This window comes from Chrysemys picta, chromosome 2 (genome assembly GCF_011386835.1).
Source record: "Chrysemys picta bellii isolate R12L10 chromosome 2, ASM1138683v2, whole genome shotgun sequence".
Classification (NCBI taxonomy): Eukaryota; Metazoa; Chordata; order Testudines; family Emydidae; genus Chrysemys; species Chrysemys picta.
In genome coordinates this window covers 54,628,710-54,651,750 of record NC_088792.1, presented here as the reverse complement: position 1 = coordinate 54,651,750, position 23,041 = coordinate 54,628,710, and the positions used below count along the sequence as shown (strand labels likewise).

The following is a 23,041-nucleotide window of genomic DNA, read 5'->3' as shown; positions in this document are numbered from 1 at the left end:
TGGAATTCAGCTGAGTCATAGGTCTGAATTACTTCATAAAGCATTTAGAATTTTATTCAGAAAAGCATCCCTATTCAGGAGCGTGCTTTAGCTCCTGGTTAGTCACTAGCCAAAATCCACAGGTACATGCTGAAAGACAGTCTCTGTATTAGCCAGTGTGGGTGGGCAGTGTGGGTGCTCCATGCCCCTGCCCCTTAACACAATCTATCTATTTGATCTGCCCATCTTAGGGTTTTGTACTGACTCCCATCACTGTACTGTGTGATCCTGATTGCGAGGATTGATCTGTTTGCAGATACCAGAGTTAGCCTTTAATTAGTGTTTTGATTATATTTATCATTACTTAACATGGAGCAATATTTTAAGAGCTGGTGTATAATGAATCTATTTATAGATATAGTACTTAAGCAACTTTTTTATTGTTGTTTCAGAAGCAAAACCACAAACATGTGATCCTGGGGAAGTGAAAACACAAGGTGTCTGTAGTAGTAAGTATTTAGTCTTGACTTTTATGATTTTCTTTATAACCAGGACCTAATAATTTCAAGATTTTGTTATATTTTTTACGTTTGTTATTGGTAAATGAAGTATCTTGTCCTTTTGCCTAGAAGAAGTTAAAACAGCACCATTAGTGATCAGGTAAGAAACAGCTTGTGTCTCAGGGTACGTCTACACTGCAAAACAAAACAAAACAACTATGGCAGTGAGCCTCAGAGCCCAGTCAACTGCTTTGGGCTCACGGAGCTCTCGCTACAGGGCTAAAAATAGCAGTGTAGGTGTTCCCGCTTGGGGTCTGAGGCATTCTGAAAGGAACATTAAAATATTAGACTTATTTTTCAGGTTTAATAGTTTTATAATAAAAATTGAGCTTTTAATGCTTTTTCAGGCGCTTATACTAAATACACATCTCAATGTCTATCCGTGAAAGGGATACTGTCAACATATTTAGGACTTTCCATTGCTGGAGGGGGTTGGGGGGTTCCAGTGTAGATGTACCCTTAGTAAATATTTCTGTTTAGCCATAATCTATTATATTTATATTTTTTATAAATCTGGGGTTGCACATGTGCATCTGGCAATGTTTTCAGTGGAAATCCTTGGGGGCCTAAGGTCTCTCCATGTGATCTCTTGCAGGGCCTTAGATTGTAATTGCTGTGTAAAATGTGATTCGCATTATGAATCCATACACAAGTACTAAATAAGTAATAATAATGGTTAATAATGTTGATTTACAAGTTACTTTGATTTGAAGATTCCTTTCATACCTAAATGCTGGCTCTCAACAATACCCCTTTCCTTGCAAACTCTGCTGCCTGCATACTGTCCCACTACACTTAGACCATTCTTAGTTTTGTATACAGGCTAAGTAATTGTTCCTCTCAGCTATTCAAATTGATTTGTCTGTTACTTTTGGCTCTCTGGCAAGATTTTGTTGTTGGCTTTTATTTCACTCCATTTTACCTTCCTCCCCTCCCCTCTCTTGAAGCAGTGGTAGTTTTGCTATCCAAATGTTTTTATAAAGAAAATAGCAAATCTTCTTTAATTCGTTCACCCTTCTCTCCAGGCTATGAATAATCAATATCTAAAAAAGGAATTTTCTTATTTTAATAACTAGCAATAGGAAAAAATACATTTTTTTTCTTCTTGTGATTCTCACCAGTTTTCTTTATTTCACTGACTTTATAAAATGTAATCGCAAAAGAAGTCTATATATGGAAAGAGTAAACGTTCTTGCTTTTATAACTGATATTTAAACTTTCTCAATGTGAGTTCAGTCAACATAAACCAATATTGATTCTCCTCAGAATGAAATTCACAAATTATGTTTTTGTTTTGTTTTTATTTGTACATTGTATGTTTTGTGGTAGGTAGACTGTCTCCTTCATCATCTCCATCCCCATCACCACCACCTCCTACTTCACTTGAAGTTGTGGCAGAGTTGGTTGAAGCCAGTGTTTACTTAAGGTGTACTTTTGATGTTCCTCTCACAAATAGTTCAGTGGGATTTATTGTAACTTGGTCCAGGCTTGCTTCTGAAGACTTCAAAGAAGAACTGAGACGAGAGACAACAGTTCGGGCATTCTCACTGTTAGAACTGGATGGCATAAACCTCAGACTCGGAGACAGAGTATGTTTAATAGAATCTTTTTGTATATTTGTAAATATATTATTTTCTTCAATGCCCATTTTATTTACCAACCTATCATTTCATATATGCTCAGCAGATAGCAACAGTAAATGTTAAAGGCAGGGTACCAATGTGTTTCTATATAAATTTTCTTGGCAGCAGTACTGTGCCTCCAGTTGTTGTTTATAATCAGTGATACCAATATGAGCGCAGAAACCTCGTGGGTACATCAGTAGTGATTATTGCCATCATGGTCTTGGGGCTGTCAGTGTATGTACAGTGTGCATTGTGCCCCTGTTAGCTTGAACTTGCATCTTTGCTACCTTCTACTGTGAGTTTGTAAAATCCTGTAAATTAAGTGAGTTTGGGATGGATCAGTACGTAGGTAAGAGCCTATAACGCCTAGCTGCTGCAGCAAGTGGTACTGGTGATTCAGCACCAGGCTGTTCTCCTCCTGAATTAGTAACAAACCACTGCCCTAATATGATGGTCAGGGCAGTGTATTGTTGGAGGATCTGTCTTTTTGGTTAGATGTAAAGTGAAACACTTGACCACTCATGAACATTAAGGGCTTGGTCCTGCACCATTAAAACCAATTGAAGTTATGTCGTTACTTCAGTGGGAGCAGGATCAAGACCTCAGATCCCCTAGTACTTTTTATAAGAACAGAGGTGTTAATCCCTGAAAAACAAGATGCTTTCTACCCATAAATGTTAAAATGAGTGTTAATGCTCTCTCCTCACCCCTCCATAGGTGCTGGAACTAGGGGTGCTGGGGGTGCTGCTGGCTTGAAGTGATTTCCATCATACACAGGGTTTACAATTTGGTTCAATGGATTTCAGCACGCCCACTATACAAATTGTTCCAGCACCCCTGCACCCCGCTCCAAAAAATAAAAGATGTAAAAACATTTCCCTACCATTTTACCTGGGCTGTTTGGTAGTGACATTGCATTAGTAGCCAATCAGAAGGCCAGTTGCTTAGTAGTCATTGTAAATTGCCAATCCTACATAGGCCACATGGTCATCCAAAAAACTGTTGCTCTGTTACTCCTGTTTTACCTTTGTTCACAGATCTTCTGTAGCAGTTCTACTTTTTTCTTGGGAAAAACAGATATACAAAGCCTACCTGTTGAGAGCAGTGAATTTTTTGCTGGCATTAAGGTACTTTGGAAAGGAAACAATATTCTACTCTATTGCAACAGAAGCTTTTCTAATTATTGTTGTTAATTACAGTTGTAGTAATAGTGCATGTATTCTAAAAGATTGTTATTTGCCTATTAAATACTCTAGCATCAGTAGATGATGAAAGAACTCAACTTCAAATGCTTTTATTTCTTTTGTGCTTTTTCATTCTAATCACACTTGCTAAAGATGCAAAATGATGAGAAGGTGGGACCAAGTAAGCAACAAGAAAATGTATGTTCACTGGACACTCCAAATGGATTGATAGTGAACTAATAAGTAGCAAAGCTCAACTCTGCTGAGCTCAAGTTCCACGGGTGGTGGGGGAGCCAAAGGTGCCTCTTAAGCTACTTTTATGCCTCTGCAGTCACTGATGCCAGCTAGATGCCCCCCCCTAGGGACTGTTCCACTGACTTATATACATGCTTAACTTTATGCACTGTGAGTGGGATTACTCACAGTGTATAAAGTTAAGCACATGCATAAATCTCTGCAAGATAAGGACCCATGTTAGCCCCATGTTCTACTAAGTTCTGCAGTGTGCTTTGTAAAATATAAACATATTTTCTTTTCCACACAATTTTACATGCACAATTGGACCTTATATTGATAGCCCAATTTAAGGTTTCTTTGTAAATTAGCCCTAACTATATTCTCTTATGTGTACTATACAAGGATCTATATTGCTAGTTTACAGAGACAAGTTCTAGGGGAAATATTATGTTTCATTTTCTTCAGGATTTTTCTTTCACTAGGAGACAACTTTATAGACAACATATTTGTTTTATACAGCTGTAAAAACTGTATTTTAACTTTTCAAAAGTTATACAGAAAATGCAATTTTGTGTTATTACGGTAGTTCACACAGTAAGATAATCTCAAGTAAATATTTGAATTCTTAGCATGCTTTTTTATATGCCAGCTGCATCCTGAGTCACTGAATATATCAGAAGATGGAAGAGAATACAGACTGACAATAGAAAGTAGAATTCCTATTCCTTGTCCCAAATTTAGCCAACTTGAAAATGACTGCAAAATCTCATTAAAATTAAATACTATTGATGAAGGTAAGTATTGTCCTAATTTTTATTAAGTTTCCCACTTTGAATATGCATTTCTAAACCTTCCCTCTAGATTTCAGATGTTTTTGGCGTTGTCATAAATTATGTGATATGTTATATAGTATATAGTAGCACAAAAAAGTCATAGGTCAAATCTGCTTCCAGTCAAGGTCTTGGGAACCAAAGGGCTAATCCAACACCCACTGCAATTAATAGAAGGCTTTCAATTGACTCCAATGGGCAGTCCATCAGGCCCCCTGCCATTGACTTCAATGGGAACAAACTGGACCCTGTGTTTGCACATTGCTAATTTTGTCACATCAGCCAGTGCAAGCAAAGAAAATTCAGAATGAAGGATTCTCTCCATGACTCATTGCATTGCTCTTAACTAATATAGCACTTAGTCCTGCAGTTTTAACTCTTAGCCATTATTATATTTTTTCTGTAGTCAAGCAGAACTCCTGTTGACTTCCATGAAAGTTTTGCTTGGGGAAAGACTGTAGGACTGGACTTGTGGTTTTGTGTATATGATTATAGATGTAGAATCCAAGACCAATAGCTTATCTGTGCATGGAGATCCAGGTAGCTTTAGCATTACCAAAATATCAGGAAAGTAGAAGGCCTTACTCTTTCATTATTTACTTACACAGTACCAGCAAAATGTTTATTGTCTACTCAGGCAAACACTAAAGGGAAAAAAATCTTCTGATTTGATTTTTCCTCTAAATGAGTCACTAATGATTGGTTTTCATTAAAACAGGTAAAGAGCAGCTAGGCTTAAACTTGGCTCTTTCTTCTTGTGATGTGGATCTTCTTCAGAAACCCTGCATTAATGGAACCTGTAGCCAGGTTATTGTTCATTTCACTGCTGTGACAGATTTTGCTCAGGATGGAGACAGAGTTACCAAGATTATGGTGGAACCTATATTAAGTGACAATTTCCTGTGGAACCGCTACATCCCAGAAGGCATACAGGTTGCAAACCATCATGTTAAAATCTTTTTAAAAAGATAGGGCCAGCACTTCAGCTGGTATAAAATGTTGAACCTCCATTGGCTTCAATGGGTTGTGTTGAGTCACACTGTAATTTCTAATGGAGTAGTTTTCCATCTTAACATTTTCATTTGAATGGAACTATTTGTCTTTTGAATTAAAAAAATATTAATATTTTAAAGCTAACATGACCACTGAGAATAGTAAAAAATGAAATTTGGAAAGAGATTTGAGAATGGATTAATTATAAAGCAAACTGGTGTTTTAAGATCAGTAACTAATATGTGATATTAGTATTAGTACATAGATTATGGAATGTATTGCCTGACTTGATAACAGTTACTTACTGTGAATCTCTTTGTTTTGAAGATTACAATAAAGGATCTTCCCTCTGCCTACTGCTACTCATTTACTGACCCACATATAATTACATTTGATGGCAGGTAATCACTGGATTGCTACGTTTAATTATAAGTGATTTCATGAACTTATATTAGCAACACTGTTAAATTGTTTATTGTACATTTCCCCCCTCTCCTCCACACATTCATCCCCAAAACAATAGGGATAAACATGTTTCAGTTTGTACAGGCTTCATAGTAATGCTTCTATTATTTGTATTTCTAAAGACAAAATGCTTTTCTTCGCTGCATGGCAACAGAGTGAGGCAAATTGTATTGTTCCCTGTGAAGTGTGGCTGTGGTGGAGCATGCCAGCAGAGGAATGGTGGCTACCTGTAGCTCTTGCTCACACTCTCTATATGTGTACAATAAAACACACACATTTCAGGAGGATTGGCTGAATGGGAGAGGTTGAGACGGTGAACAGCCACTCCATCAGCACAATCTCCTAGCAACTACCTATAATTTACTTAGCAAAGTGCTGTATGGGTTAATGCTGTTTGCGCCAGTCATATACCCAGCTGCCTCTCACACATCACCACAAAGCCTTTTCACACAGGGACAGAGCAGCTTTTGTGCCCTCAATGAGTGCAAGTTCTGTTGTACTTTTCCCTCTTCTATGGCATTTCTACTGCATGGGGAGGGTCAAGGCAGAAGAGAATCCATGCAGGAGAAACTATGCACCTCCTGATCACCACAGAAAAAACTTCCCCATTGGTTCTTGTCAGGGTAACAGGGCCGAGCAGAAGGGAACATGTGGCCCCCAAACAAGGATGTTCATCCACACATAGTATGGAGACACAGAGTGAACCCCATATAGGAAGGGAGAAATGCATCTTCTCTTACCAGGATTGGGTCAGTTACAGGATGGCCCTACAGTGTATATTGGGGCTAGAGATTCCTTCCCTGAGTCCAACTGTATTGCAGCACAGTCTCACATGAGCAGTAGATTTTATTAGCATGTTCATCACAGAGGGCCTTATGTTACTAGCAATAAAAAACAAACAAAACAATGAGCTTGATTCTGTCGTTCCTACTTCAGTGGGAGTTAGCTTCACAGTACACTTCTCTTCCATGGGCAATTTAACCATGGAGATACTGCAGGATTGGGCTTGTTTGTGATTTATAATGGCATTCTCTTGCTGAAAGCATGCTGCCAAAAAGAGAAAGGCTGATGGTTTGGAAAAAACAATGCAACCTCTTTATTTACAAGCTGGGAACAAGAAGTACAGGGCGATTGTCTTTAGTGAATCACTAGCTTGTACCTTGCAAACCCGGTAGAGTGGCCATCCCAACCACATATGCATTGTCTTTACCAGGTCACTGTGCATATAGCAAAAATCAAACACTGTGTATACCTTAGTTAAATTTCAGACACTATATATGTCCTGACATACTGTTAGCTACCAAACAATCTTCCGTTTGTTTAATTGAATACCAGTAAATTGAATGCTTATCCTTGTAGGAACAGAAAATTCCCTCCTGAGAAAAAAGCCACGACTTGGGTTTAAGCTAAACCATTTTTTGTGTCTCCAAGAATATGCACATTGCTGTTCTATTTACGTTGAGTTCAAACTGACCCTTACCCAAGTCTGTGATCCTCTAAACCAGGGGTCGGCAATGTTCGGCACGCGGCTCGCCAGGGTAAGCACCCTAGCGGGCCGGGCCAGTTTATTTACCTGCTGATGCAACAGGTTCGGCCGATCGCGGCCCCCCACTCGCCGCAGTTCGCCGTCCCGGGCCAATGGGGGCGGCAGGAAGCCGCGGCCAGCACATCGCGCTTCCTGCCACCCCCATTGGCCCGGGAGGGCGAACGGCGGCGAGTGGGGGCCGCGATCGGCCGAACTTGCCGTGTCAGCAGGTAAATAAACTGGCCCGGCCCGCTAGGGTGCTTACCCTGGCGAGCCGTGTGCCGAACGTTGCCGACCCCTGCTCTAAACCATTTTTGTAAGTGGTATTTACACACTTCAGTAACACCCCCCACCTGAAACTTTAGGCTCCTCCTGTTCAAATCATTTAACCCTTTAGAGGCACGCAATGGCGGCTCCCATATCAAAGGGTGGAAAGTGCTTCTCTTGACACCAATCTTTGATGTAATCCCCTTTTGTCCTCCTGGCTATCTTTCCATACATACATACACTCCCCACTTCTACACCGCCTGCCCAACCCTCCACCCTCCAGGATGTTGTTCTGCACCTCCCTCTGCAGCTCCAGCGAAGTCCACTTTTGAATAGACTCTAATCTCTCTTATTTTAAATTCTTGATTTACTACTGTCTCCATTTAACAAGTCATTATGCTGATTTCTAGAACAAAAAAGGTTTTTTAAATTTATTTTTAACTTTAATGTTTGGCTTACTTAGAGCATGGAGATAACTTTGAAGGGGAACAGTAGACAATGCAAATAAAGTGTTAGCAATTTGTATCTTATAGAGGAAAAGTTTTTGACAAAGCGTGTTGCAGCTTTTTATTAGACTTTAAGATGAAGATGATGTCATATGCTTTCTTTTGCTCCCAGGTTGTACGATAATTTTAAAACGGGAACATTTGTGCTCTATAAGAGTACATCTCGGGATTTTGAAGTTCATGTGCGCCAGTGGGACTGTGGCAGCCTTCACTTCCCAGCATCATGTAACTGTGGCTTTGTTGCCAAAGAAGGAAGTGATATAATTGCATTTGACATGTGCAGCGGTCAACTACATGAGTCACAGCCACATTTATCTGTAAAGAGTAGAGACATAACGGGAAGCAATATCAGGATCACTGAATCCTATCTAGGAAGAAAAGTCACGGTATGTGGTAAATATTATTTGCTGTGGTGTTACTCATTTTGGAAGGTGTTTCTGCCAATTCAGACTGCCAAAGCCTGTGTTATCTTCTGTACTGAAACAATACAATAAAGCCTGTTTTACAGCTCTAATCCCATTGAATCAAAGGGATAAAATATCTGCCCAGAACACATGCATGAGTCCCACCACTGCTCTTGGAAATTACATACACATGTCAAGAGGAGATTATCCTTTGAAGCCTGAATTACAAAGAAAATGTTTAGGCCTCTGTGCTTTATAATGTGCTTTAGATATACCAGCTGCATGACAATTTTAGTAAATTAAGAATCAAGAGCAACATTTTCAAATGTGGGTGGCAAAATCCACATTTAGGTACTGAAATAAAAGTGGCCAGATTTTCATTTATATTGCATACTTCATTTGAAGAGCCCAAATATTAATCAATTAATCAATACACCTCTATAAGTTAGAAAAGTATCATTATCCCCATTCTACAGATAGGGAAACTGAGACACAGAGAGGTTAACCAGCTTGCCCAAATTTACTCAGTGAGTCAATGGCAGAATTGGGAGTGAAAACCAGGAGTTGTAAAGTCCTATGTCCTTGCTTCAACTACTAATCCGGTGCCAGTCACCTCCTCTACTAATATCTACCATGCAAGAGTAACACTTTTTGCTCTTCTATGAATGTACAAGCATCCTTATTTTTCCTTTTGACTAGAGCTCAGTGTTTCTGATTACAGAAGAGATAAATCAGTTTAATGAAGCATGATTATGTTCTTTACCTGCTTGCTGCAATTTAATTATCAACTTTTTTTCTAATAAAGCATTAAACTAGCATAAATATTGCTTAGCATTGAAGAAAAATAATTATGGGTAAAGCTTTATCTACTGAAAGACTGTCCCTATTCAAATCCAGTGGCTGGAAGTTGAAGCTAGACCAAGTCAGACTGGAAATAAGACACAACTTTTTAACAGTGTGGATAATTAATCGTTGGCGCAATTTACCAAGGCTCGTGGTGGATTCTCCATCACTGGCAATTTTTAAATCAGTATTGGATGTTTTTTAAAGAATGTGTTCTAGTTCAAACAGGAATTAATTCAGGGAAGTCCTATGGCCTGTGTTATGCAGGAGGTCAGACTAGATGATCACCATGGTCCCTTCTGGCAATATTAATCTATTAAAATATCTTATTACATCTATCCAGAAGATTTTGCTCTTAAAACACATCGTTCCTTTTCAAATAGATTGCAGAGATGTTTGAACTAAAATAATAAACTCTGAGATTCTCTTGAGATATTCTGGAACATTTAGGTCCAGCTTCTCATGTGTAGAAGGTGATTTTGCACCATATTACCAGCAGACTCTGGCCTTAAAACCAGCACAGCCAGGTTGAGGGTGACCCCAGTGTTAGGTGATCCTCTGGTGGCACCTGTATCTCCCCTTCCCTGGTGCCAGCATATATAGAGTGACTTGATCTTCTCTATGCTTAGCTGATCTCTGGCTCCTTGTGTTTTTGGAGCAGTTGGTCCTCCATTTTATTCCTGCTAACAACCATGAAGTCCTACAGGACTACAACGTATAATATATCTGACCGTCATGAAGGTTATGTGGCCATGAAATCACCACACTGGCTTGTAGGGTTTGACTGTGAGATACAATATGAAAATAGTTCTGGAAAGGTTAGTCAGATGAAGAGTTTAACTGCTATATACCTGGCACTTCCCTATTTGTTTCCCCTGTTGTCTGATATTTTATACCTAACAATTAGTTGTGTCTATTTGTTGTGGTAATATCAATCTATTTTTAGATCTCATTTTCTTCTGGAGCTTTCATTCGTGCCGATGTGAGTGAATGGGGAATGAGTGTGACACTCCGGGCACCCAGTTCAGATTATAAGAACACTTTAGGACTTTGCGGCACATTTGATGGAGATGCAGAGAATGACTACCACACTGTGAATAGGAAAGAAATCCCAAAGAATTCTAACGCTCATCTTACTTTTATTAATGAGTGGAGGTAAGAAAGACCATTTATTTCAATCAAATATCAATTCCCTGCAGAAAATTCTTCATTTCCAATTCAGCTTTTCCCCTACGTACTTTGAAAACCTGTTTTATTACAAAATCTTCCTAGCTTTATAGGTTGATATTTAATCATGGAAAGAAACTATAGAAATGTAATTATCTTATGGCACTAATTATTGATGTGACAAATTAATGCTTGAGGATTAATTGCTATTTAGTATTTGTTAAAAGGCTATTAAACAATATAACCAGCCGTACCGCACAAACCAATGCATTTATTCATGCTTTTCAATCATATTGTCAAAATGTATTCTCATGGTTTTGTAATTTCTATAGGTCACTTAAAATTTTGAAAGGCTAGATGGTGATATTCAGTATCTACTATAATCTAGGGTCCAGTGGTATAAACAACACTGTGGACTTCTAAAATAAAAGAATTCAACAATATAACAATTTGCAGTATATTCATTTTTCTTTTCTCTTCTTTTATAGAATTTCACCAGGAGACAGTTTGTTTGACAAAACACCAGGTTCTTTAAGTTCATCCAAGAAAACACCCTTCTGTAGTTGCACAGTTGATGATGCTGGATTATATCAATCGGTGAATAAATTGGATTCTGTTTCTCAAACAGAATCTGCTTCATCTTGCAAAGAAAGTGAAAATGTTAAGTTTCTTTCTTTGATACCAGGACTGGATGTCACTGCTGAGTATTTTAGCTCTGTTGATCTTATCAGGCGCTTAAGCAGACGTGCATCTTCACATGAAAAGGATTCTTCTGCTCTTCTGTCAGGAGAAGACCAGTCTGTTAATCAAACCAAACATCACACACAAACCCTAGCACATACAGCTATAAATTCAAGGGAAGACACTGGAACAGAAAAACAAGGCTCATTGAGCTTGGGAAGTAGAAGAAATAAACAGAAGTATGACAGCCATCTCCACAAAAGACAGCCTGTCAGAAATAGATGGAAGCGCCAGCATTATTATGAATACCTTTCTGTATTTCCATTCCAAAGTCTCAGCCAAATGGACCTGGAAGGGTTTACCTATTTTTTTCCAGAGGACCATATCCCTGACACACACCAAGAATTTTTTCCTTCTTGGCCCACACCTTCTGGCCTCACTGAGTCCAGTGCCTTGGCACTATGCAAGCAAACAATAGCTAACTCCAGCATAGGAAGAGCTTGCACTGCTCTTCTTGGCAGGCGGATAGAGGATACAGTAGATATGTGTGTTAAAGATCTGTTGCTAAAGGATGATCTCAGCTGGTCAGAAGCAGGCATGGCCCTGTTAGAGAATGAATGTGAAAAGAGGGTTTTGGAAGAAATAAATTACAACACACAAGGATTTCAGGGGTCAATTGAAGACCTTCTCTTAGCATTAAAATGCCCCAATCTCTGCAGTGGTAATGGACAGTGTGTAGAATGGGGCTGTGCCTGTTTTCAAGGCTTTAGTTCCTATGACTGCAGTGTGTTGTCTGGTAAGTAGAACTGTACAGGAATATTTACTCATACAGTGTTCTTGGGTTTTGTGCCAGACTGGCTCATTTTATTGCCTTTCTCCCCTGCTTTTGCACACTGACAATTGTTCCCTACAGTGGGCCTACTCATTATCCCACAACTTCATTCCAATAACAGCTATATGTGTTATCTGTTCTGCCTCCTTGTTTCCCAAGGGCAAGCCACAGACTCAGTTTCTGGCATGTCAGAATTAAAATGGTGACGACTGTCACTGAATATACAATCTAAACTACTAACTGAGGAGAGAAGCATATTTCACACACAGTCTTCTGTCAAGGAGAGCTGTCACACATATCCATTCCCTATTTTTAACTTCTTTAAGGGCCCTGATCATTAATTGGCAGTAGAATACTTTTTTATTTTGCAGGAGCTGCTTCCCTGACAGAAAACTATTTTAGGAGGGTATCTACATCAAAAAGAAAACAGTTAGGTTTGGGCTGTAGACTCCTTTCCCCCATCCATTTCCATTTCTACCATTTGTGAAGTTAGGGCCTGATTCTCAGTTACACTTTATACTGCCAGAGGAGTGTAAAGATATGTTACTATAAATGAGAAGCAGACCCAACACATGCCCAGCCACTTCTTAGCAGCATGAAAATTTCCTTGCATACTCAATATCAAAAGTAGAGCTAAATAGGAAACTTCAAATTTATAAAATGTTCCAGTTAATTTTTCTTTGGTTGGATCTCTAACTTAGATCTACAAGATGTTGTACTGTATTTGTATATCTCTTTCCCATATCTGCTGTATGCCAGATTTCTGTCATTCTAAAATTGTATCTGAATTCTCATTTAAACATTTTAACCAGTCAAAATGAAATGCTGAAGACAGACCAGGCAAGGCAATATTGTTTACTTTTTCTTCTAATATATGTCTAGTTATAGACATATGCATTATGCTTTACATAGTTTAAATGTGTGTTAATCAGTTAATTTGTTGACTTTCACTTACTGATATTTACTTCAAAGATCAGGTTCCAGAAATTACAGAGCTGGAGAATGATGGATTGTGTGATGTTCGACAGTATGACTGTACATCTGTGAGAGCTTTTGGCCAAGGATTCAGGGAGTCACCCAGTCTGAAATGTGAAATTATCAAACTACAGGTTTGTCATTTACACAGTAATACTTATATTTGAACTTTTCAGAGCACTGGGAATAATTTCTAATTTCCTGGGCAGAATAGAGGGCATTTATATTAATACACACACAGCCCAATCACGCAATGGAAGCTGAGATCAAATATACTCAGCACTTTACAGTGGGCACTCAACTCCTTGCAGGACTGCCATCTCCTCAATGGTAAGAGAAATAGAAAACATAATAGGAATTTTTAACAGTTGAGCGAGAGATAACAGCAAACAGCAGCCAGTTATCAGAAAAGCATGTTGAGAAATATATCTATACAAGGACAGCCCTATGTTAGGGAGTTTCAGTAGTGACCAGGTGGTTGTAAAGAAAAGTCCTTACAGAGACGGATAGAGTCCTGTTATTTGGAGGGCAAGGCAGCTGGCTGAAGGACACCCCTAATTTTTCCAGGTTGGAGCCTGATGCTTGAAATGGCATTTTGAAATATAATGTTTCTGTTATAAAAATGGAGGTGCAATTTTTGCCACACACTGGGGTAAAATACAGCAGCTATTTAATAATAGTTTAGGACAGGATATTAAGAATACTGTAACATATGCTAATGAAATTGCAGGAGGAATTTAGGTAGACAGAATGCAGGAATTGCCCAGGACACTTGATTAACTCATAACTATTGGAAAGCCTGAAGGAGTCATGCTGCAATGAAGAGTTGGCCTCTTGATCTTGGACAAGAGACTAAGAAAGCTCCAAAGTAAAATTGCTTTTCACTTACGTGGGGTTTTGTTTGGAGTGTATTCAATGGGAAACTTTCCTTTTTGAGACAAGAAACTTTTACTCAACTAGTTCCTGCAGATGCTATGATTATTTTGACAGATTATAGAATGCAGGCTGTAGCTATTTCTTGAGCACAACATGGATCCACTTATCTACATGTTGGTTCAAAATGAGAAAGTCAACAGCAAATTTACACTCCATTAGGTTAAAAGCCCTTCAGATCAAGCTCCCAGTGAGGCAGTTATTGAGAGTTCGCTTATCACAGTTTGAAATGTCTCACTCACCTCATGGCAAGGTTTTCTGTTCTAACACTCTCTGTGGTAGCACATTTGGTTCCCAGCTACAAAATCTTTATTGTAAATCACTTTTATTGACACTCCTAGTACTGACTTGAGCTAAGTTAGAAAATGAGCCCCACTGCTAATATTTGTACAGGATCAAACTTCATGGGGAATCTGAGGTATTGTCCTGAGAATGCCAAGTACTGGAATTTTTTTTACTTTCAGGGCTATCTGCCCTGTATAATTACAGTGGTGTAAATCAGGAGTTACCCACTGTTGTCAGGAGAGTCACAACAGTGTAAAAATTGGTCCATTAGAACTGGTCTCTCTGTGGTTTGGTACAGACCTACTTGCTCCCACATCTCCTCGAAGAATCATTTTAGCAGGCATCTCATTAATGAAGAAATATTTAGCTAAACCCGGGAAAAATTCTTGTTCTTCACTTTCTCACTTCTGGTTAAAGGCCAAATCCATCCTTATTCCCCAAGAGTGTAAATCCTGATAGGGAGCAGGAAAGAAGTGTGTCTGGTGCATGGTGGAAATAAAGATGGCTGTGGGGAGCCTGCATAGGAGTATTCCACACTCCCAGGAGCAGCTAGGTACTGCTCTGTAGGGCAGCAATCTGTGCCATAGCAGGAGATTTTGGGGGCCATGACAAGTGAGTCTATGATTACACAGATACATTGGGGAAATTTACTGAGCTTTGGTAGGGGGCGAGACAGTTTAGCCCACACAAGCAAAATACAGAGTAAGATTCAGTCTGATTCGCATGAAATTGTACATGCATGTAGACCTGGGAACATACTTTGTCTCAATACCCCTGACATCTGGCTTTGTAATTAAAAAAAAAATTAATCTGTTTCTGTAGCAAATTCATACCTCAGAATTCCCAAGATTGGTAACAAAAAGACTACTGTGGAAAATGTCTGCTTCACATTTCAAAGGTTATGAGGGTAAATGCCGTCAAAATTGCACTTTTATTAATAGTTCTATTAGCTTTTATTCCTTCAATGTAATTATAGATTATCATTCTTGCCACATTCCTTTTAAAAAAGGAAGACAAGAAAGAAAGACAGAATATCTTTATATCAGAACCAAAATAGTTCACATATGGGAAAAAAAACAGTTAGCAAAATAACTGTCCAATTATATTGGAAAAAGGTTAGCTGTTTAAATAGTCAAGTTAAATTTGACCCATGATGAAATTTCCATCTTTACAGCAAAAGAGATTTTGTGTGAGGTTATTTTTGTGTGTGTCAGATCTACAAATATTTAATATTTTTGTAAAAACTAATTCATTCGGATTCACTGTGAACCATCTCTTTCGGTGTGTCTAACTATTTTTTATTAAACTACACCTCTACCCCGATATAATGCGGTCCTCGGGAGCCAAAAAATCTCACCGCTTTATAGGTGAGACTGCATTATATCGGGTTCAGTCCAATACAGCGTACCTGCAAGAGCCGGTATGCCATGCCGGACTGGACCGGCTTCCCTGGCAGTGATTTAAAGGACCCGATGCTCCAGCCGCTGCCAGGAGCCCCAGGCCCTTTAAATCACCGCCGGAGCTCCGGCAGTGAGGCTCGGGCGGGGATTTAAAGGGCCCGGGGCTCCCCGCAGCGGCCGGAGCCTCTGGCCCTTTAATTGACCGCCCGAGCCCAGCTGCTGGAGCCCCAGGGCAGCCGTGCTCGGGCGGTGATTTAAAGGTCCCAGGGCTCCACACGAATTCGGATATAACGCGGTAAAGCAGCGGGGCTCTGGTGGTGCTTTAAAGGGCCCGGGGCTCCCCGCTGCTTTACCGCGTTATATCCGAATTCGTGTTATATCGGGTCGCGTTCTATCGGGGTAGAGGTGTATGTGATAGGTGCATCTGGTCATACAACTAATGCATCTAGGTATTGTCAAGCTGTCCTATAGTGACTCAAGAGTATGAGTACCAATCTCAGGGCAGATGATTAGGAAGCCTGGCACAAACCCCAAATTTGTTGAGCTGTACACTTAGATTTCACCAAAAAATTATCAAGTGCAAACTCCTCAGGTACTATAACAGCCTTAACATGGAGTCGCAGACAGTCCCCTCGGGTAATCCTCTATCTTGCCACCTCCGTAAGCTTAACTTTGTGACAGATGGTCTCTTATACCAAGGATCACAGCAATATTCAGGTTACTCCCGGTCCCAAAGGACCAATCATTTACCCTAGGGAAACCAATGCTTGTAGCCAGTCCTGTAATAAACTTTCTAAAGATTTATTATATAGGAAAAGGAACTATGAGAGTTATTTTCAAGTTTAAAGTAGGTAAACATACATACACAAAAGAGTTACAATCTTAAATTTCCAAAGTAATAGTAGCTTCTAGATAAGCAAGCTCTATATGTACTTTAGGGCTAACCCAGGCTAACCACTGGGGATCTTTTGCATATGCCTAGTAATCCTTGCCTCCCAGAGTCCAGGCAACATAAAGATACAGTTCCTCTTTGTTAGGGGTTTTTATTCCCTTCCTTCTGCTGCTTTGAATGGCAAACTCAGCTGATGGAAGGAATTCACCTGCAAGCCTCACATTTATGGAGGTGGAGAGAGTAAACAATAAAGTCTTTTTTCCTCTTTAATGTTACATTCTAGTCCATCAGATGTTGATGGGCCTTCCTTGTCAGCCAGAACGTAAACACCTTCTGTTGGAAATCAGCACTTCACACCAGTTAATGTCGCTCTCCTGTCTGGTGATTTACACAATTACAGAGTCTTACAATGCAAATGCTCAAATAATAGCTTATAATATGGGATACAGATATAAGTGAAATTATAAGCATTCCATAAAGTCTAAATCTTCTTATAATTCTAATACCTCTTTTAGCAATACCAATACACAGGTGAGCCAGACTGGTTCCAGCTATGTATTTGTCATGCAGTGGAAACACGGGGACCTTGGTGTGAGCTGGCACCTGATCTGCCAGCATCACAGTTATGAGTACAATTCTGTATTACTCTCTCACAAAACTCTCCCACTGATATCAAGAACAGTTTTGTCTGACTAAGGACTTCAAGACTAGGCCCCATAGCATTATCATCTCTGTTCCATTATATTGGACTCTAAGGCCAGATCCCTGACTACAGCCAAGGAGCATACACTGTTACTCAGCATAGGGATATACAAAGGTGGCTTTAAACAGCATTTGTGGCTCCTCGAGCCTAAGCCAACTATACTGTGGGTTGGCTCCATGGTGCGGGTTAGAAGATCTTAATGGCTGACAGCCAATAACCCAGAGGGGTTGATATGATAACTAGGACTCAGGAAAGACCCAGTCCCATTCCCTTCACCCCAGCCTTGCCCACATACTGGAAACTGGGAGGAGGGGAGGTTTAGGCATTGCTATCCCACCTCTACACTACTAAAGAAGTTCCCCCGCACAATGAATGATCCTCTCCTGGCCGCCTGCCCCAGCTTTAGATCCATTATCTTCTGGACATGTGGTACCAAATGGCCTCACTGCAGGGATGAATCTGGGCCTTCAGTTCCAAACTAGCATTTCTAATTAGACACAGAAGACCTAAGCTGAAATGTGTTCATCAATAAATAATAATACTTAGCACTTCCATAGCACTTCACCATTCCGAAGTGTGACTAGCCATAGAAAAGACACATGTACTTTAATAGTGTTCAGTACATGTTCTCTGTTATAAACATGTTTTCAGAATGCAGTGATATGAAAAAACAGGCATTCTGTCCTTTATTTTAGTACAGCGATGGTAAATGGATCCTGGGAGAACCTGTGTTTACGCCGGCTGCCTTCCAAAACACCAGAACTGTTGATTGCCAACTGCCGACTGATGGTCAGCAATCTGATGTCATGGATCAGGTTGACGACAAACCTATTGCGAGGTGGCAAATCAAGGTACCCACAGTCATTTCAAATAGTAATTTTGAGATACAATTATTATTATTAAAATGCAAATTGGTATTTATATGTTGTCATTTGTGAAATAGTACTAGAACCTTTTGCTGGATATCTTGGTATAAATTCATTGCATTATTATTGTAACATCTTACAGATTTCTAATGATGGATTCATTTATAGCAACCCTAAAACAATGACATTATTTGATGGAGCTTGTCAAACATGTGAACCACAGGCAAATGGGTTATGTACATTAAAGGTATGTGCTTCGTTATTATTTATGCTTATTTTGAATATTTGCATCTTAGTTTGAGCTAGGAAACAAATATAAAGGCCAACTGAGTCCTTGGAAGATGTCTAATACATGTGTTCACATAATAGACTATTATTTGTTAAATACTGCTTGCCTTACTCAGGCAGGGTCAGATTCAGATACCCTTATTCATGGTGAATAATGAATCGTACTTTATTCCACAATAATTAATTCAACTATTTGTGAAGCAAGGGACCACATACTATGAATAAAAACGGGCATCAGAATCTGTCCTACAAAAGCACCATTGAAGTTAGTAAGTCTGTTCTTGTGAGCAAATTGGCCCTAAAATAGCTTAATCCATCGTGTTCCTGCAGGAACTACACATGAAACCAACTAGATACATAAACTGCTGTAGACCCATGCATGGAGCTCCCACTGATGCCTCCACGAGGGTGGAGGAAGTGAGGCCATGCACCTCCCTCACTCCAGACCAGCAGCGAAGTCTTGCAATGAGGGGAGCAAGCTGAGCAATCCTGCTTTGCACCAAACCAGTGAGGACTACTGTCCACCTGTGCCCCTGAGCTTGCTCTGAGAGGATGTCGCTATGCACCACCAGGCCCTTCTAAGACAAGTAGATAAATACCATATTCTAGCTCTAAAGGTGTACCTGGTATTCATGGTCAACTGCAAAGCAAGGATGAAATTGAATGAAGCACAGGTTTATCTGCTGCAAGCCTCCACCATCCAAGCTATGAGGGCTGGGAGGGGACATTCAGATAATCAATACAATGAATTTATTAAAATTCATTTCTTCCTTTTGTGACATCACTTTAGTATTTCCCACTTCAGCAAAATAATACATTACCTTGTGACATCACAAAGACCAGGGACCAAATTTATCCCTGGTGCAATTGTTCATTTCACTGACATTACACCAGGGATAAATTTGGTCCTAGAAGTCTTAAGGCTGTGCATGCAATGCACGATGTCAGTGTTGTCATAGAATGATGCATTTTGGGATATCTTCAAAGAATCAGGACGTTATCAGGGGAAAGTGCAAGAAGTGTCAACAATATTATAAATCAGATGTCCAGGTTGTAACAATAGGGATTTTTCATGCACAAAATTTACAAGAACAGATTTAGAGATTGGGATGAGGCAGCTTTGAAAATGTTGCCCTCAAATTCATTCCCAAGCAAAAATGAATACTTTATTCAATTAAATTGTTAAGTTAGAGTAGATTGTCTTTCTCTGACATTTTAAAGTACATAAAGATTTACTGTTTGAGAAACAAGAGAAAATCATAAACATTAATCAATTACATTGACATTTCTGTTAAGGAGAAAACATGCAACATAGATGGCCTCTGTTATGGGGAAGGAGATACAAATCCCACCAGCCCATGCTTACTCTGCAGACCTGACATCTCAAAGTTAACTTGGTCAGTTACTGAAAGTAAGTTCAAATTTGTTCTGGAGCTGCTCACAGGAATTAGGCTAAAACCTAATGAAGTGGTGGTGTTTCAAAATTGTTTTGATGCAAGCAACATATTGATTATGACTTCTGTTAAACTGTGCATGTGAAATGGACGCTATGACCCTGATTCAAAGCCCATTGAAGTCAGGGGAAAGACTCTATTGACTTCAGTGGCCTTTGGATCAGGCTCTTAGTGCACAAACTTGGACATGTGAGCACATGACCAGATTGGTACATGTGCACAACTCTGGTGACCTGGTAAATTTGCAGTCAGTCGAGGCGAGTACCTATTTTCACACACACAACTAAGGCTTGGTCTACACTACCCCCCCTAATTCGAACTAAGGTACGCAACTTCAGCTACGTGAATAACGTAGCTGAAGTTCGAAGTACCTTATTTCGAATTAGTTCAAACTTACCTTGGTCCACACTCGGCAGGCAGGCTCCCCCGTCGACTCCGCGGTACTCCTCTCGGCGAGCTGGAGTACCGCAGTCGACGGCGAGCACTTCCGGGTTCGACTTATCGCGTCCAGACTAGACGCGATAAGTCGAACCCAGAAGTTCGATTTCCAGCCGTCGAACTTGCCGGTAAGTGTAGCCAAGGCCTAAATGAAAATCAGCCAATTATTTAATAATGTATTCTCACCATTCTCTGTGCATTTTGTTCTGCTTGGTATGATCTTGGGGACAGCAACCTGTTAAATGTTTGACACACTTCACCTATTGTACCGTGTACACTGACAACAATATAGAATCGATTTAATGATTACATGTTAAAAGAATAGTCATTGGTTGTGTTCAGATACAATTAAAAGAAAAAAATAGTTAGGCGAAAACTAAATTCATAGTGACTTAATATACATTTATACAAACTGAGTCCCACACTGCTGCTGAAGAGGGCTGGGAGCTCAGAAAGACTCAGTGCCCTTATCCACTTAATGGACTGCTGTAGAACCTATCTCCTTTCTCTCTCTCTCTCTCCCTTTCTCCCACCCCACCACGTGCATGGAGCATGAAGGCTACTGCAGCCCCTGGAGCTTTGGTAATCCCCCTAGAGCTGCTTGTGGGGGAGGGGGCAGAGAAGAGGAACCAGATTAAATGAGGAGCCCACTGACAGTATACTAGAAATTAGCTGGTGAATAGGTGAGGAGTTGGAGCTAAGCCCTCTCTATCTTCTGACAGTCTCAGTGAGGAATTCTTTGGTACCAACAGACCCATTCCTGACAACTGGTGTCTCTGTTTATGTGCAGTGATCTAGTTCAGACCCCTCACTTTCACTGACTCCCTTGCTGCCACTCAGCCAGTGAGAACCTGCCTCTCCCACTGGAAAGTCAAGGTTGGCACTAGATTCCTGATGTCACTCTCCCATGCCCCCCAGTTCTTAGCGTATGTGCAACATGCCTCAGCTGGCACATGACCAGAATTCATCACCAAATTTGGTCCACTGGTTGGCTCATTAGCTACCCGGGCCGGGTACTGACGGGGAGTGCGACGTGAACACTGATCCATGCCTTCCTACCCCCCCCCCCCACTGCAATAGGTGAGTAGGAGGTAGAGTCAGTGACTCATTGGATGGGATTTGGGGTAGCAGGGCAGCTCTACAGCTGCTACTATGGGTGGCCTTGCCCCATGGGATTCAGTTAGTGCTTTGTGTGCTGAGGGCCCAGCTAGGCTATGGATCTCAGTCAAGACTGCATACCTGCTATATACTCTAATTTTGCATCTTGCATTCTGACAATAGAACATTCTGTTTTGAGATCTACTAAAGAACAGCACTATATAAGAACTGGGTATTAATATTGTTTTGCAGAAATTTCAAATTAACAAAATAACTATTCTGAGCAGTTCTGTGTAATTTATCTAATGTGATTGTGGAAAGAATAATTTAGATAAGGCCCCGGTTTTCTGCTGGGCCTCAAATAGTCAAATATTGCTGTGCCTTAGTAGATTTTATGGATACAGTTGTGTCCGCAAACATTTGTACCTTCAACTTTGTAAGCATAAATGATAGTAAATGAAATTCTAACTACCTGATATATGTCTTAAGACAGGTTGTTGGATGGATAACTATCTTTTACATGCAGGGTCCCATCACTGTGGTATTTGATCACCGACTATTTTCACATGAAATTCACTGTGGACATGAAACCCATTTTTGTCCCCATTAACACAGCTATCTGCAGGCTCAAAATTGCAATCACATAAATAGAGTTCAGTTCTGAAAATGTAGTTCTAAATGTGTATGTTTTTTAACAGAATCTCATAGTTAAAGAGCATCATCTTCAAATTAAGCCATATTCAGCAAGCAGTCTGCATGCAGAACTCCCACTGATGTTAGTGGATCTGGATCTTAGTGGCAGAGTTTTTCATTCAAATTGCTCAAGAGGTGACATTGCTCTTGTCCTATAAGAGCTTCCTCAAGGAAAATGTAAACCATTTCTGGACTTTATGGGGTCTGATACTTTCATTTACAAAATGTAATTCAAGTGCAGATTTATGCTCAGATTTATAGAGAATCAAAGTATACGTCCAGATGGTTGAAGAGGTTTGAGGCTCTTTGTACATACAGATAAAATAAGCTTTCTGCAATATTTTTTCTATGTAATAAATAATTTGTTCATAAGCTTTGTTAAAGTTATGATAACAGGGCCTTTTTTTCTGTGCCATTTAAGTACCATTAAAGTTAAGAAGAATTAATTGCATTCATCAAAGTCAGAATAGACTCTTTAGAAGAAAATTATCCCTTTTCATATTTATAAATATGTTTTAACTGTTGTTTAAAGGAGAAAATGTCTACTTTGTTGCAGACAATGAGCCTCCTGTGCTTCAAACTTTGCAAGGCACACTACAGACATTTTATGGGGAAAATTTTGTGTACCAGTTTATGGCATCAGATCCAGAAGGCTCTGCCATCCTTTTTATGTTGGACTCTGGTCCTGAAGGTGCCAGCCTTTCCCCTTCTGGCCTCCTTATATGGAAAGCTGTGGCAAAGAGTTCACAGAAATTGACATTTTCTTTGACAGATGATTGCAATGCTGAGACTAAAGTAATAATAGAGGTAATGAATATTACAATCAAACAACCCACACTAATTCCTAACCTATAAGATACCTAATGACAAAACTAATTGCTAGTTCATAAGCAGTAATCTGTTTTTATTGGGGTTGTC

General features: G+C 39.8%; 1 protein-coding gene across 2 annotated transcripts in view; it reads left to right on the top strand.

The window, feature by feature from the left end:
• VWDE (von Willebrand factor D and EGF domains) overlaps positions 1-23,041 on the top strand; it is a 67,052-nt gene that overhangs the window by 25,988 nt on the left and 18,023 nt on the right. For both annotated transcript variants that reach the window (XM_024101353.3, XM_024101352.3), the window contains exons 4-17: positions 432-488; positions 1,869-2,128; positions 3,202-3,291; positions 4,235-4,379; positions 5,134-5,348; positions 5,736-5,809; positions 8,284-8,557; positions 10,365-10,573; positions 11,074-12,062; positions 13,071-13,207; positions 17,982-18,137; positions 18,295-18,399; positions 19,737-19,851; positions 22,680-22,930. In XM_024101353.3, coding sequence (XP_023957121.2) covers positions 432-488; positions 1,869-2,128; positions 3,202-3,291; positions 4,235-4,379; positions 5,134-5,348; positions 5,736-5,809; positions 8,284-8,557; positions 10,365-10,573; positions 11,074-12,062; positions 13,071-13,207; positions 17,982-18,137; positions 18,295-18,399; positions 19,737-19,851; positions 22,680-22,930 — 3,077 coding nt within the window. The remainder of the gene's footprint in view (positions 1-431; positions 489-1,868; positions 2,129-3,201; positions 3,292-4,234; positions 4,380-5,133; positions 5,349-5,735; positions 5,810-8,283; positions 8,558-10,364; positions 10,574-11,073; positions 12,063-13,070; positions 13,208-17,981; positions 18,138-18,294; positions 18,400-19,736; positions 19,852-22,679; positions 22,931-23,041) is intronic.